Source organism: Epinephelus moara, chromosome 3, assembly GCF_006386435.1.
Source record: "Epinephelus moara isolate mb chromosome 3, YSFRI_EMoa_1.0, whole genome shotgun sequence".
Taxonomy (NCBI): domain Eukaryota; kingdom Metazoa; phylum Chordata; class Actinopteri; order Perciformes; family Serranidae; genus Epinephelus; species Epinephelus moara.
In genome coordinates this window covers 11304598-11320566 of record NC_065508.1, presented here as the reverse complement: position 1 = coordinate 11320566, position 15969 = coordinate 11304598, and the positions used below count along the sequence as shown (strand labels likewise).

The 15969-nt window shown below is 40.4% G+C and overlaps 2 protein-coding genes across 2 annotated transcripts; both read right to left on the bottom strand.

The window, feature by feature from the left end:
- Positions 1–406: 406 nt before the first annotated feature.
- Positions 407–6674, bottom strand: endou2 (endonuclease, polyU-specific 2). The gene is made up of 7 exons (XM_050041127.1): positions 6513–6674; positions 5290–5464; positions 4247–4352; positions 3433–3554; positions 2497–2609; positions 2012–2165; positions 407–793 (listed from the first exon to the last, which is right to left on the bottom strand). Exons 2-7 carry the CDS (start codon positions 5389–5391, stop codon positions 536–538), a joined length of 855 nt encoding a protein of 284 aa, XP_049897084.1. The 5' UTR covers positions 5392–5464; positions 6513–6674; the 3' UTR covers positions 407–535.
- A 2753-nt stretch (positions 6675–9427) lies between these two features.
- rnf14 (ring finger protein 14) lies at positions 9428–15594 on the bottom strand. Its single transcript, XM_050041126.1, has 9 exons — positions 15525–15594; positions 14680–14838; positions 14348–14478; positions 13965–14154; positions 13112–13494; positions 12668–12896; positions 12343–12515; positions 11284–11414; positions 9428–11192 (listed from the first exon to the last, which is right to left on the bottom strand). The coding sequence occupies exons 2-9, from the start codon at positions 14828–14830 to the stop codon at positions 11132–11134; spliced, it is 1449 nt and encodes a 482-aa protein (XP_049897083.1). The 5' UTR covers positions 14831–14838; positions 15525–15594; the 3' UTR covers positions 9428–11131.
- Positions 15595–15969: the final 375 nt, after the last annotated feature.

The window sequence follows — 15969 nt, the reverse complement described above, 5'->3', positions numbered from 1 at the left end:
GATAATGTATGTCATGTAATCGAATTACATTTATTGGTGCATTACTTACATGTACATATATGATGTTACCTCACTAATTTAATTTATTTGTATGTATTATTTACATACATATTACTTTTTATACTGCTGCGTAGCTTGTGAATTTCCCCCTGGGGATTGATTAAATCTTATTGGTATACTTGTGTCATAATTTAACACATTTAATTCAACTTAAATTATCACACAAATATAGTGGAGTCAAAGCAGAAAGTGGAAGTACAAGTACCTCGAAATTGTGGTAGAGTACTTGAATAAATGTACTCATACATTTTTAATAGTAACTCATGAACATCAGTAAGTAGCACGACTAATGTACTGTTAAACACACTCAGAGTGGGCATCATTGTGAAATAAAAACAAACGTTACTGGGTCTTGTAAGGTTTTATTGTATCTTTATCTAAAATAAAAAGACAACAACAACACCTGTGACACTTTGTTTCCAAGCTCAAGTGTTGGAGAAGTTATACCTGTACCTGAGATTGATTTCTAGACAAGTTACTTTGTAGGTATCCGGTACCTAATAAGCACAGGGTAAGTGGTGCCTATGTGCTTTTGGTTGTAGTGGTGGCAAACAATCTCCACGTCGTAGAAACTGAACTGGACTTTGACGCGCTCGTTGGGCGAAGTGAGGAAACAGAGGGTGTAGAGGGCAAACTCAAACTCGGGACTGACGCCGATGAAGATGCTGCCCTTGGGCTTTATACCATCCTTCCAGCTGAACTGTAGTGCCAGGATGTGTTTGTTCTCGTCTGGCTGCAGGGAGACAGAGAGAGAAAAAGCAATGACAGGTGATGACAGGGAGGAGAAGAGGATGGTGAGGGATGGAGAAACATGTAGGGCTGTTTGACTAAAACAGCTGTGGGCTCGTCATTATCAGTCTGAGTAGAAGAGACCAGACGGAAAGATGTGAAACAGACTCATGCTGTTTGAGGTGTCAGCTTGTTATTATGAGTCTTAACTAAGAGACTGAAATATGAAGAGGAAGTGAGACAACAAATTTAACTCAGACAACTTAAACAGAAACATCCCGTCAGTATTTTATATACTTATTATACACCTGACATATGGAAGCCAATTTTCACCAAGAAAAAAAATAAAAAACATCAAAATTATAAGATAACGAGTCAGAATTTTGACTCAGAAAGTAAATAATTAATTAGTAAGTCAACCTTTTGACTTACTACCTCATAATTTTGACTTAGTATCTCATACTTTTACTTATTATCTCATAATATTGACTTTTTTCCACATAATGTGAAATTCTTTGAGTTAGCTCATAATTTTGTCTTTTTATCTAATAATGTTGATTTCATAAGTCAAAATCTTGAAATTATCTCATAATTGTGATTTACTATATCATAAATTTAACTAGCTAAGTCAAAATTTTGTCTCACAATTAGTATTTTTATGCTTTTTATCCACAACCTCTCACCTATTTCCTTTTTGCGGGTGGAAATGTGCTTTAATATGATACATATTTTTGGGAATAATTGCCCTATTCGTCAACTCAGCCCTTAGCTGATCAGGATATCAAACATAATAGTGTCCCTTAGTTCCAGTCCTTCATGCAAATACTTGGGCGTGCAGTATGCTGCATGATACTTGGAGAATGGAGAGAGGGGACTGGTGGATGATAAGCAAAATAGGATATGAAAATGATGCAGTGTTTCAAACTACAGGAGACTTGTTTCTGTGTTGAAATAGAAGCATTAGGCTCCGGTTAGAAAGACAAACTGCAGAAAGCTGAGCAGAAGGTGAGAGAGTGAGCTTCATCATGGCAGGATGTGAGGTTTCTCATGAGTGTGTGAGAGCAATGATGAGAGCCAGACTGCAAAGAGTGCAGATCAACTCTGGGGAGTAAGGATGAGAAAAGATGAGAGACAAATCTACAGTGGTGCTGAAAATATATTCTTGCCCCATTGTGGTCCATCTTGATTAAAACAAGAGATACAGTACACAATGACATTGTACCTGGGGTGAATGTGCGTCAACGCTGTAGCCTTTGTAGTCAATGTGTCCCAGCTTCTCTTGAAGGTAGAGCTGGATCCAGTTGTGGAAGCCGATGACAGTGCGCCCTCCTCTCGTCTCTCCAACAAACACATGTTCAAACCCGGAGGAGTCTGGTCTGTGGGGAGAGACACAGGCACATTTGACGATTTCAGTGTCACTTATTTTGTCAGTCTTATTTCCCAAAAGTGTAATTTGATCACCTCATGAGAGACTTTAACTCTAAACTTAGCAGCTTGACGTCTGTTCCAAGAACTAAATTGTCCTGAGTCATGAGCCATTTGGACAAAATATAGTGTTTAGTTGCTGCTGACCATTTTCAGTAGCTGTACTCACAGTGCCTGGGATGTGCTACACAGAGCCAGTTTCTCAGAGTAACACAGTTACCATCACAGTGCCAGATTCCACTGGGGAGGTTTTATTTAGGTGCTGTGCCAGATTCCACCCACCTGCTGGATCCTCTCCTCGCATAGAGTTCAAACCAGATCCTGTACAGCTGCTCCTTGAATTTCGTCTCATCCTCTGGAGAGAGGTTCTTCTCTGCCAGGTATTTATGAGCTATCTGTAAGCAAACAAGAGTTTCCTATAAAATATTGCCTTTTTTTTTGTCTCATTTATATTTGTAGCTACGCTGGCTCCTATTTGATTGAATGACCCTCTGACTTTTCATCTAGCGCCATCATGAGGTCAACATTTTAATTTCCCAACAGCCTCAGGTGTAGCTGGTGTTTGGTGCCAGTAAGTTAGTGTTAGCATGCTAACTTGCTTAAATAAGACAGTGAACACAGACCTTTATTTTTGGCAAAATTAAAGACATTTATACCATAAATTGATGCAGCGAAAGCACAAATTGGTGCATAGAAAATCATCAGAATGCAGGAAATCGACTGTCAGATACTCTGAATTTTCCGGTGGAGGACCTTCAAACCCCCCGTTTCATGTGTCCGTCCCAATATAAAAACATAACCTACACCCTTGCAAGGCTGTGTCGAAGTACAACCTCACAGAGACACTAGCACAGCTATAGACCTTGGTATAAAAGTGATAATTAGTAATTTAAAGGTTCAGTGTGCAATTCTAGAGAAAGATAATTGGGTGTTGAGTCTCATTCTCAGGTCGTCAAATACTGACAGACGTGGGTTGGTAGTCGGACTGAACCACCAACCCAAAGCTTTGGTATCTGACAACCTGAGAGTGAGACTCAACAATCAGCCATCTTTCTCCCTTATTTCATACTGCACCTTTAATCATTGTTAGAGTCAGTGTAATTGTGTGATATGAATATTTAAACACCTAATTAGCTCTAATTCAATCTGTAGTATAAAAGGCTATTTCTGAGGCACAGCAAGAGGGAAGGGTTTATTTCCAAACATCCCCACATGTACCTTCATAGTGGGAGTCTTAATGATGGCGTCCAGGAATTTGTGGTTCTCTGCCACCTCCTCGGGGGTTACAATTTCTGGCTCGCCGGTGTCACTCACATAGTTATCCAACAGGGAGATAAAGGCTGGAGAGACAAACATATACACTCTTCAGAGGGTGATTTTGATCAGTCTGGGGCATGGATTGTGAAAGCTGAATACAGAAAAGCTTCAAAACTCAGATTTGTGTTCACCAGGTCTAGTAACCAGGTGAGGGACAGTGAAGCAGGTTGCTGGAGACTATGGACAAACTCAGTACAAAAATAGCAAGAAGGGAGAAATCCTTTTTTTCCCAACAGGACAGCTGCCTCACAGTGAACTCTGAATACCAGCTGTTACATAATTCAGCTCCCCATACAGCTCTGAGCGAAGGCAACATGATGCACAACATAAATCTGTGAAAACATCACTAGACAAGAATTGCCGGAAGGAGGCACGCTCCAGCAGTTATCAGACGGAGGAAGATTTTGAGGATGCCAGTGGTTGTAGAGGAGCATCTCTCTGCTCCCAGTGTACTGAACTCTGCGTGCTCTGTGGTTATGCAACACGCCACTGTTCGTCATAAGGAGATTATGAGTAGATGAAGAAGCTTTAGTCTGAAGGGAGGCGACAAGGAGGATAGTATCAAACTGGCAAACGGTGCGGTGGAATGTGTGAGGCGATCACGTCCATTCAGACACTTTCTAACAGAGTAGTTGTGTAAGAAGGAGAAGGACACTGGACATGAAGACATGAAGACAGACCGTTCGCTTCTGACGCTCTGGCCCTGTGCACTTACCTAAAAAAGTCTCCTTTTTGAAAATGTTCTCGTCAACAAATGTAAACAGAGGATATCCTGCTCCATCATTGTTGTCGTTGATGGCCATGCTGTCTCCAGCTTTACCCTGCAGCAGCAAGAGAAACGTTAGATTTGTGTAAACTGTTTATGCCACAGCTTTCCGTGTCCTCCCATTAAATCTCAGATGCTCTCATACATTTTGCATTCAGTCAGAGCTACTGCCACAATGTAAGATGATAACCAAAGCACTTACAAATAAAAAAAAATATATAGGTAGTTACTCTAAGATACAGGAACACAACAAAGGTCCTGAAATTGAAAGAATGGGTTAATGCAATGGTGGAAACAGCATCTTATGAGTGTATGCTAAGTGGAATAAATGGCGATCAGGAGAAAGGAGTGTCTCCTTGGGACTGGTTATGGACTCCTGTTAAAACGGAAGATAAGCCTACATAATTACTTTCCTTTGAGACTTATTTGTTAATTTTTCTTTGTGAACTGGAGTCCACCTCCATATTATAAAAAATATGTGCCTTGTTTTCTTGTAAGCCTGGAAAATAATATATATATGCCATATACAAGCCTGTCAAACCAATAAAAACTTGGTTTAGATTAAGACCACATTTCCCACAGTCCTTAAATCTTGCTTCCCACAATCCTGCTTCATATCACATGCTGTTTGTCTTTTCGCAGTGGGTCTCAGATTTTCCCTTTTCATACCTTTTCAAACTGAAGTGGGAAAGCATTTACAAAGTCATGTATCCTTTTATATACATGTTGTATTGACCTAAATGTCTTTATATCTGTGTTATGGATATTTATTGATGTTACATGTGATGGAAGTTGCTTCAATATGTTACAGAAAACCAGTATAAGACTCTTAAATTACAGAAAACCAACTGGGTCATTGTAGGTCCAGATGAAAGATCAAATATGTAGGCAACAAATAAACTGCACATAATAAGGTGATGTCATGATGACTGATAAAGGGAGCAGCTTCGTGTGTGTGTGTGTGTGTGTGTGTGTGTGTGTACACAGTGCACCTGCAGAGAGATCCTGTAGTCTTTCCCAGGTTTGAGTCTGTTGACGTCATTGTCCCACAGCTCCTGCACCATGGACGACAGCTCTCTGTCACTCTCAATCATGATGTGAGTGCTCGGTCGTGTTCTTGGTCCCGCAGTGAATGAGCTGTAGATGGTGTGGTTTCAGTAGATGACTCTAACAGGAGAGGGACAGTTAATAAAGCTTCTGCTGTGTTTGGTGTTAACAATGAGCCACAGTTTAAAAAAAAAAAAAAAAAAAGGAAATTCACTTTAATAATGAATTAAAGCACAATTTTCAGGGACTGGAACTTTATATTTTAGATATTTAACCTTCTTATTAGTACATCTCAGAGGGAGATATTGCACCTTTTTTTTCTTTTTGGCTCAACAAAACCCTCAACTCTGTGTCCTGATGATCAAAAAATTGGAATTGCTGTTCAATTTATCTAACTATCATTTTCTTTTTATGTATAATTGTCATTATTTAACAAACATTATTTTCCCTGTATTTTCTATACATGTATGTGCATATAAACTAAACTAAACTAAATTTTAATGTGTTTATCTTTGTCTCTAAAGCCTGGAATAAAATGCAAGACACATTATTTCATTAGTATTTATTATGATTTCTCCAATATAATGCGGCACGTGCATTGTTAATAATTTATGAATTTTGCTGTGGACAGGAAGGTCTAAAATGTGGGTGTAAAAGTCTCTGTAATATTCAAATTTCTTTCATTTATTTATGGACTCTTGCAGTATTACTGGATTGACTTAATTAAGGTGTCTTGTAAGCCCACGCAGGCTGGGCATAATGTATACATGAGATAATAATCATCCATTAATTAAATCATATTTATCTATCTTTTGTTAAATATGGCTTTAATTTATACAGCCACCTGTTGGCACTGTATGTCATCTCAAAAATGCCACATTAATAATACTTTTCCAGTCTTAAACAAATTGATAGATGTACATAAAAGTCCAAATTTAACTCATAATCACCAAACAGTGATGGACCATCCTGTTATAGTCGTCTGCATTGTAGAAACATAATACAGTGGCCTGCTCTGACAGACAGCGCTCATACATGTGACCCAACAGCCACACTGCATCCCACAAAAACATGGCTGATCACACAGATCACACATCCATGACACCAAGTTCTGGGATCTTCATCATCGCTCACATCCCATCAGCCACCACATCAAAAATCCACTGACCTTTTCCTCTGACTGTCGTCCTGCTTGAGGAGAAATGGTGATTGATTCGAGTGTTAGTGAAGTTCCTCAGTGTTGGTCAGGTGCTGCTTTCCTGTGTTTGTGAGCGCAGGTGTTTTTATGGGCATAGCAACAGTTCGTTCAGTCAGTCAGTCAGTCAGTGTATGGAGAAAGACAGGCAGGGGCTGCAGGGGGGGCGAACAGAGGGCACGAGGCAGGGGATGGGACAGGACAGGAGAGAGGGGCCATTTTAAAAGGGTTATCCCCTGTCAGCAACTCTAGCCAAAGGGATTACACCATGTTGTCGTCTCTTTTCAATCTCAGGCTAAAACGTGGGCTCTTTGTTTCTTTAGTGTTTCATTGTTCCCCCCTCTGTCACAGTGTAACCTCTGGATTACAGGGTAAATGTGGGTCATGTTTCAGGTAACAAGGTGCTGTAAAGTCTCACTTAAAGCACCACAGGGAGCTTTTTTTGTTAAGCAAACAGAAAATTATCTTTCTGATTTTGACATTTAAATGACTTTTAAGACTAAATGTTTGAGGAAAATTTAAGTCCGTAACAAGATCTAAAAAGGGTAGTGACACACAAAACCAAACTTCAGAAATGCCTTGTATCAGATTTGACATCAGCATTTGCTTAATTACTGAATTATCATCGAATAATGGCATGTAAAGAGTTAAATAACCCTTTTAATTGTTTCTAAGTGTAATTTTTCGTCTTTTTGCACTGAACGACAAAAAGGAGGGAGGAAACTCCTTCTCGGCTCCTTCTGTATCTTTATAAATGATATGTAGTCTCACTAAACCATGATACTAGCTGCCTCTCAGTTCCTCTGGTGTGAGTCTGTTTCAAAGTGCAGGACTGAAACCTTTGGTGAGGCAGCCATTATGCTCCGAGCCACTGGACAGTTTGCCTGAGGATCTGGGAACAGCTAGAGGTGTCGAAATGTTTAGTGAATGTAAAACCTACCTATTCAAAGAGGCTTTCAAGAATGGCTAACAGACATTATAAAGTCTTAGGGCCGCCTACCTATGGCTGGTTTTGCCTATCTTATATGATGCAGCACCTATAGCCGTTTCTGTAAACAAATAAAGGAGGTCATAATAGACACTGGCATTCTATCTGTCTATTCAATCTGCTGATGATGTGGTGAACACTTGTCCATTCCAGAGGCCGCAATCTCTGTGATATGCTGGTACAAGCAGACGCATCTCATAGATAGTATGGACGGCCCGATGGGCTTTTTTCCTTGCGGTCATTGCACTTCCTGCCAAAATAACAAGAAAGCCAATACTTTTGTCAGTCGTATCACCATAAAATGATACAAGATTAAGAAATGTATTACTTGTCGTTCCACTAATGTTAATTACCTTCTGTCATGTCCTTGTGATCTACAATATATAGGCAAAACCAGCCAGCAACTCAGAACCAGAATCAGCGAGCATGAGCTTGTGAGCTCTACTCACAGAGTGGATCCAAAACCCCCTGTAGGAAGCCAAACATCCAGCTACTGCACTCAGTTTCTGTGGCACTGATGTAGTTAACCCTAGCTGCTGAGATTTAGTTCAAGAAACTTAACTCCTGCAGAGTGAAAGTAGATGGATCTTTCTTTTTAAAACTGAGCAGCCTTTAGGCCTGAATGAAACACTTCATTTGTCCTGCTTTTATAGACATCTGCATGTACCAGCACGGGCCTGTTGGACATGCTGTCATATTTTGTACTTTCTTTTAGTCTGTGTATAGTTGTGTTAATTGTACAATTGTATATTATTATGTTCTGCTATCATACACTGGTGTTTGAGGGTGTTGTGAATAGTGTAGTACTCATAGGACAGGTCATTGTGATTTGGTAGTCAGGCTTCTGCCCCTCGGAGTTGCTCTCATTTAACAAGTGGCACCAGTGAGTGGTATCTGTTCTGTGAAGCACTCCTGTCAGTAGCACTGATGATAGTGAAGGACTGAAATGTTTGCTGCTGTTTTATTCACTTTTTTAAAACTTATTTTTTGCACTTTGAGCACCGTTCTTTTTGTGCACGGATGACCTAAATACACTGACATTATTTTTGCATTAGCCTCAGCCTGTGAACCTTCTTTGTGGCTATCCAGCCCAGGTGCACTGGTGTACGGGTATCTCCTCTGCTGCCCTAACAGACATTTTTTTTTACATTATTTTATTCTATTTATTGCAAAGTTTTCTTTTTTTACTTATTTTTTTAGCCTTATCATTTTTTCCGTTTTGTCTCTTAAATCTATTTTACCTAGTTTTTAGTCTACTTTCATTCAACAAATATATTATCATAGCTTAAAACCTATTTTAGTTGCATTTTTATTCTTAAATTGGTCTCAATCTCAAATTGTTTTTGTCTTTTTGTTGGTGTTTTTCCAGTCTACACTTGTTCTGTCTTATAATTGGTTATAATTGTTTTTTCAGTTATCTGTGAAGCACTTTAAACTGTACTAATCTGTATGAAAGGAGCTATAAAAATAAAGTTTGATTGATTGATATGTATGTTAACTGAACAGTTACTGTGCCGTACTTCCCCTGTGGATTTAATGTCAGTCTTTCACTGGTGATACTTGGTTTCTTCTTGACATGAAGCACAGTGTCACTCATTCAACAGCTTTTGTGAATCCAGTTTGCATGTAAATGTACTAACTCTATTTTACAATACTGTAAGCCTAACTCTTGGTTATGCATTTTCACCTTTGTCTGATTTGCAGTCACCATCACTCAATGTGTTGTCCAACACTGGCTTCACAATTGTTTTAAGTAAAAGCCTTTAAGATCAATTGCTATTGGAAGTGTGTTTAGCTCACTGCATAGCTGTGCGCCTACACACAGTGTGAGCAGAAGAACTATGCTGGCACCAAAGTGCATTTTTCAGTCTCAGATCCAATTAATAAAATCAACACAATGTTAAGTGGTAACATTTATTTGGAGGAACAGTATGCCTGAATTTATTCTAACAGGATTCTGCAAGTCCTGTATTCAAACGTTTCTTACATGAGACATGACGTGAAAGTGGGTCTGCACTGAAGGGAAAGTGAATCCATGTGCATTTCAAGACTGAACAAGAGATTGTCTTTTTTTTAAACCAGCCCAACCCAGCATCAATCCTTTAAAGCAGAGAGCAGCATATCATTCAACATTGAAAAAAGAACAGATTTGATGCAGGGCTCATAACAGAACTGCCTGCGTGATGTAGTCTCCTTTCTTAAAAAAGGATAAAGAAAAATTAAAATAAATTAAGCATGATACAAAACATTTTTTTGTATTTTTTGTATCTCTAGACAAGATTATATGGCCTCTCTTTGACACTAATATTTGGCAACAGTTGTACAAAGGAGGTGTGAATAAATCAAATCAATCACTCCTAAATGTCTCGGCTGTTCACCAAGTTAGGATTTCCTGTCTCACAACTCAGTCCCTGAAAAACTCCACACACACACACACACACATCATTATTACAATCCCTGTTACACCATCAGAGGACTCGCTGTCATAACTATATTTAGTGCGGCATCCTCCGTTATTACATTCTGTATGGAAAAATACATGTGACTAAAACATTCCCCCATCTCATAAGATTCCTCTTCTCAACTCCTGTGACTTTATATGGCGTGCAAAGACGCGTTTCTAGAAGTAAACTCATCTCAAGAAAAGCAAATCTAAACATAATCTTTTTAAACGAAAAATTAAATCCTAGGAAAACATGAAAAAATGTCATCATACAGAGTCTGAACTCTGAGGGAGATAGAAGGGTTTCCCACTCTGGTAGTCAACCAAAACAGCCTAAAGCTGAAACAACGAAATCTAAGTCTGTAATTACGTCTCGATGAATCTCCAGGTTCGCCTTCATTGCTTTAAACCCCTGTCAAGGGTGTGTATCTTGCTTAGATCATGAAATCTACTTAATCATCCATGTTGAGGTTTCAGCTGTTAGTTGTGTGTCACACTTTAGACATGTGACCGAAAGCCAGCCAGAGGATAGATACTTTATATAACAAGCTGAATACTTAATGTGACGAGGAAGGGCGAATGCAGTCCTTCTTTCCCTGCGAGCTAACTGAAAGCAAACACCTTGAATTTAACAAACTGAGTCAGTGGTTGCAGTATTGTAAGCTTGTGAGATGTCAAAGCTTATCATGAATAAGTCCAATTATGGAGAGAGTTTTAAATGCATTAGTTGTTTTCTGTTCACCTGCTGTACGTTTTGAGATTTAGATTCAGTTATATGACACTGTCATAAAAGATTCACTGTCAATAAACACATATTTTCGATGTTAAACCTTTTTAAGAAAACGTCTACATTTATCAAAATTACCAAATCTCTCTATTTCTCTCTGAGATAAAGCTTAAACTGTTCTTCCCATTCCTGATCACTTTATGTACATGACATCTGTCATATATTATAAATACGAACAATTTATACCCAGACACTGAATGTTTTATACCCAAGATGCCTGGTCATATTCAACATAAACAGTGATACCGTAGTACATAAATGCAGTGGCACCGTTGTGCTAACACAGGCATAGTGAGTGTCACAAGTGACGAGATGGTGATGTGAGATAAAGTGCATTCGAATGGAGCATACAGCAGCGAGGCACTGCGCAGGTGTCAGTCTTCCTCGTCACTCCAGAAGGCATCTTCTTCATCAAGATCCACACCATGGAAGAGTCTGCGACGGGAAAAGAAAAGACGCACAAATGTGTTCATGGATGCACAGTAAGTGTCGGTGAGAACAGACACAGAGAGACAAGATCACTCACTGGTTGTAGCAGGGTGAATGTGGGTTGTTGAAGTGACTGTACGGGTTGACTTTGCTGAGGAGGCCCAGGCACAGCCAGCAGAAGTACTGTCTACACGAGGTACACGTCATCTTGTTACAGCCATCCACTTTCTAGAAAGACACAGAGACGAGGCATTAGGAAGTGAGGACTCAGCAAACACAAAGTGACCCCCCTGAAGACCCGACCCTTTTTGCTCTGCGCTCCATTAACAACTGAGTAAGCCTCAGTCACACCCAGCAGAATCACGGTCAGCTTTCTCTGTTCCTGTTATACCTAGATATGTACGTGCTACACTTGTCACATTACATTGTACATAGTCGCATCTTAAGTTAGCTTATGTACGCAAAATGCCAGCTAACTAGCTAGCTATGGTATAGGTACATTAAGAAGCGTTAGTCTTATGTCAGATCACCATCAGCCCGGTTTGCTTCCTCCTTATTTCTGTGGCAACGTTAAAAAGATTTGGAAAAGGACACATAGGTTAGTTGCTGAGATATTAAAAATATGACATCAATTATCGTTGGCCTTTGTTTATATTGTCTCTGTAGGGCTACTTGTCGCCCCAAAGTAACATTTGGTGTTGTTTATTTGGATATACGTGACACCTTTAACCCCATCACGAAAATATCCTTCAATCACATACTGTAGTCCTTGCTGTCAGCTTCTTGAAGCTAATCTAATACACACTTTGACACCCCGCTTAACAGAACTGGCGTCTCCATGTTTCTTTCTGTCAACGTTGTCCAACCAAGCAACAGTAACTAAAACAGGCCGGACCCTGGATTTGGTCAATTAACAACAGTAACTGACACCAACTGGGGCTTGAAATCTTGATCTTTAAAAGAAATGTGCGTCAAACACAGGCTGCAGTTTGAATTTTGTTATGACCCGAACGCCTTCTCTCAGTCTTTGTATCAAGTAAGTAAAATAAATGCTCTGTTTGTCTCATCTTCATAACTGACAGCAGTGAACACTGACCCCTGCTGATGAAGTCAAAGCCTGTTCTAACTGTTCTGAGACAAGCAGTGGGAGCCCGACCTGTATATTAGTTCCACAGCGTGGGCATCCTTTGCAGTTCTCGTTGAGCCAGTCTCTGCTAAAGGACTCTTCCACTGCTTTCTGGATCACCCTCTTCCCGAAGCGTTGCTCGAGGAACTTTTTGCCCTCATCTGTGGCTGACAGGTACTCATCTCTGAGGTTACGCAATTCATCTGTGGAACAAGGCAAATAACAGAGACAGGAACTCAGGTATGGGATTCATAGAATCATAGAATTGTGCATTTTCTGTCACTACAACAGCTACACAGCTTCAAGTCTGTCATGAACCTGAGTTGTGCAGCTATTTTATTTCCAATGACATTACCTGCAGTAACTTTACAGTGGGAGAGACCGTGATAGCCCAGCTTGCACAGTGTGCAAAAAGCATACTGGCAGGCCGAGCAAATGCCCATGGTTGTGTCTGGCTCCACCATAACAGCGGTGCCGCAAGACTGGCGGGGACAGTAGACCACGTCGGCCATGAGGTCCAGAGTGGACTGGAGCAGCAAACGGTCATAACGGGCAAACAGCTCCTCATCCACCAGGTGCTTCACCTGAGCAATGAAGACAGCAGGAAGGAAGGAAACTTAAAAAAGTCCAAATGTGGAATTAAGTTAAGCCCTCCTCTGAAATAAATAAATAAATAAATAAATAAATAAATAAATCACCCTTCACTTGTAGGCACGCACACGCGCACACACGCGCGCACGCACACACACACACACACACACACACACACACACACACATCTACTTTACCACTCTCTTACCTGTGATGGTGTGGCTAAGGAGGTACATTTGGGCTCAGGGCAATTAAGGCACTGAACGTTGCCGTCCCGTATTTGGATCTGGAAGTATTCAGTCATGCAGGCCTTGCAGTAGACATGCTGGCACTCCTTAAAGCAGAGGCAGCTGGAGCCCAGCTTCTCTGCAAAGCAGATCCCGCAGCCGAACACCTTGCTGTCAAACACCCTTTGGCGCTGCTCCTCGTCAAAGTCCAGGAGCTGAGGTAGGAGGTCGGCACACGGGTCCATCAACAGGACGGCCCGCGGGTCCAGTTGAGAAGACACTGACAGAGGTGGTTCAGACTTTTCTTTGCTCACCTCTCTTTTCTTTTCATCAGCGTTTTCAGAGTGACTCGCCTCTGTCAAAGCTGAACAGAATGGACAAACATTATAATCAATCTTGAATTCAATTTTGTCTGCTTACAGAGCACGTTAGCATAGTAATCTGATTATTTTAAAGTAGAAAAATGCTTGTCATTTTTCTTAACATGTAAGCTGACTCAAGACTCTTACACAGTGTGTGCTTTGATCAAACAAAGCACATGTTTGAGTTACCAGCGATCGTTTTATCAAAAACAAATTAAGCAGAATGAAACAATGTTAATTGCAGGTACTCCACCCATTTAATCTACAGAATCGAAGAGGAGCATATTTGTACTTGTGCTGACCTAGTTCTTCTTTCAGCTTAACTAAAAAAAAAAAACATTACAAAGTATTAACAACTTTTAATAGGTAATACAGTGGTATGACTAATAGTCACATGAAAGAGGTGCTTTAGTTAATGCATATGCATCCACACAAGAAAATAAACTATTCATTCCACAAAGCACACGCCTACCTGTGGCTGCTGGGTCGGTTTTTCTGTGTGCACCACCTGCCTTACTTCCCCCCCTGATGACTTCAAGAGGAGACTGGATGGCCAGAAAGTCCAGAGCCTCCTCTTTGAGGAACTGGATCCATGTGAAAAGAATCACACAGCCTTGGTTCTCCTCCCACAGCTCATCCAGGCGTCTGCACAGAGAGCTCATCTGTGGAGATAAAATAAAAAAGGAGAAGGAACAGGTATTAATGATGTGATGCATGGTAAGGAAACTTTCTTGAGTGATACTAACAATAATTAAAAGATAAATCACCCACGTTTCTTCTCTTGACTATCAATTTGGTGGTCAGTTTTTGTATCGTGATGTAGTGAAAAAATATCGAGACTTGCATGAGTCTCACCTGTGCCTTGGTCATCCATTTAGAGCTGAGAGTGAAGACTGGTGCGGATGTAGACGGGTAGTCTGCAGGAAGCTCAAAGTTGAGCACCAAAGGAGGTAAGAAGCAGACATTATATTCAGTTTTCTTCTCTCCTGCAAAACACAGAGAAGATTTAATTAGATAGATAAACTCCAAATGAGAGTGAGGTTCTTTTATATGCCTTAATACGAGTAGGAGAGAATTTCATTTAAAGCATTTGCAAAGTAGACCTAAGGCAATGTGTCAGGTGCCTTCTACATTTGAATAGCAAATGATTTGTGCCTTAGATTTACACAGCTCACTGACAGCTGTACCTTTGACAACAACTTTGAAATCAGGAGGGAGCTCCAGACAGAGTTGGATCTCTCCCCCCTGAGCAGTCTCAGCCTGGCGGAACTCCTCCTCATCATAGATACTTGCTAAAGCAAGCAGCTCATCCTCCTGGGCTTCCTTGTCCTCAGACATTTACATTCCTGCAATAAAAACAGTCACTAACTAGAAAGCAACACAAGGGCCAAACAACCAGACATCACACTGTCACTAGTGGCTCTCAATACAAAAATGAAACTAGCATTTAGCTTGATAATTGTACACATGCCTGCCCTGTCATGTATTGGTTACTTAATCTAAGGCTAGTCGGTTACAATTCACTCAAACCACTCTCATAGGTTACAGAGTAAGTGAATGCTACATCAATGGTGGGCAAGGTTTGTGATTACACAAAGCTAACGCAACTTTGTTGTGACATAACCTCAGCATACCTTAGCTAACGTTAGGCTGTGCTGTGGCCCCAAAGTTAGCATGCTAGCTAACTAAAGTAAACTTTACCCATATTAAACGTGGTCGTTATTTAATAATAATGTAACGCTGACCTAAATAAGAGTGGGGTGACTTGTGGACGGGGGCAAACTGGTAAATGTAACAATACAGGACAGTTGGCGAAGTGGGAAACTTGTTAGCAGAGAGTGAAAGCACACAAGCTAGCTAGCAGTTAGCTGATGTAAACAGTGACTATGGCTACAGTGTGAGCTCGGCCCTAGTTTAGCTCCATGGCAACATTAAAACATGACACTTATCCTTCTGTACGTCTGAGGAGAGCTACGACACGATATAAAACGTGAGGCGACAGGGTAATGGTGTGAAAGTGCACGTTTCTTACCTTGTCCGACCAAATACCAGTGACTCCTGCCCTATGACTGGTTCATGACTGGAGGCAGTGTGGGTGTGACAGCGACGCCTGCAGGCTGCTTAGTGTACTACTGCATTTAAACTACACTCATTCATTTAGTGAAGCTAGGTGTGTGTTTATTAGTTTACACTGTGAGAAAAGTTGACTAATTGTCTCAAATGTATGCTGTGACACTATCTGAAACTCATATGTTGTTTCACTATACTACTAGGCCTAACTATCATCCTCTACTTCAAGGGTGTAGGTTTCATTTCAAAACTGGGGGGCACTCCTAAACGTGGGGTTTGGGGGTCCTCAGTACAAATTTGAGCATCAGACACATAATTTCTTGCATCCTGTTTAACTTTAATGTACCAAATTGAACTTTTCTGCATCAGTTTTAAGGTGTAAATGTCTTTAATTTTGTCAAAATAAT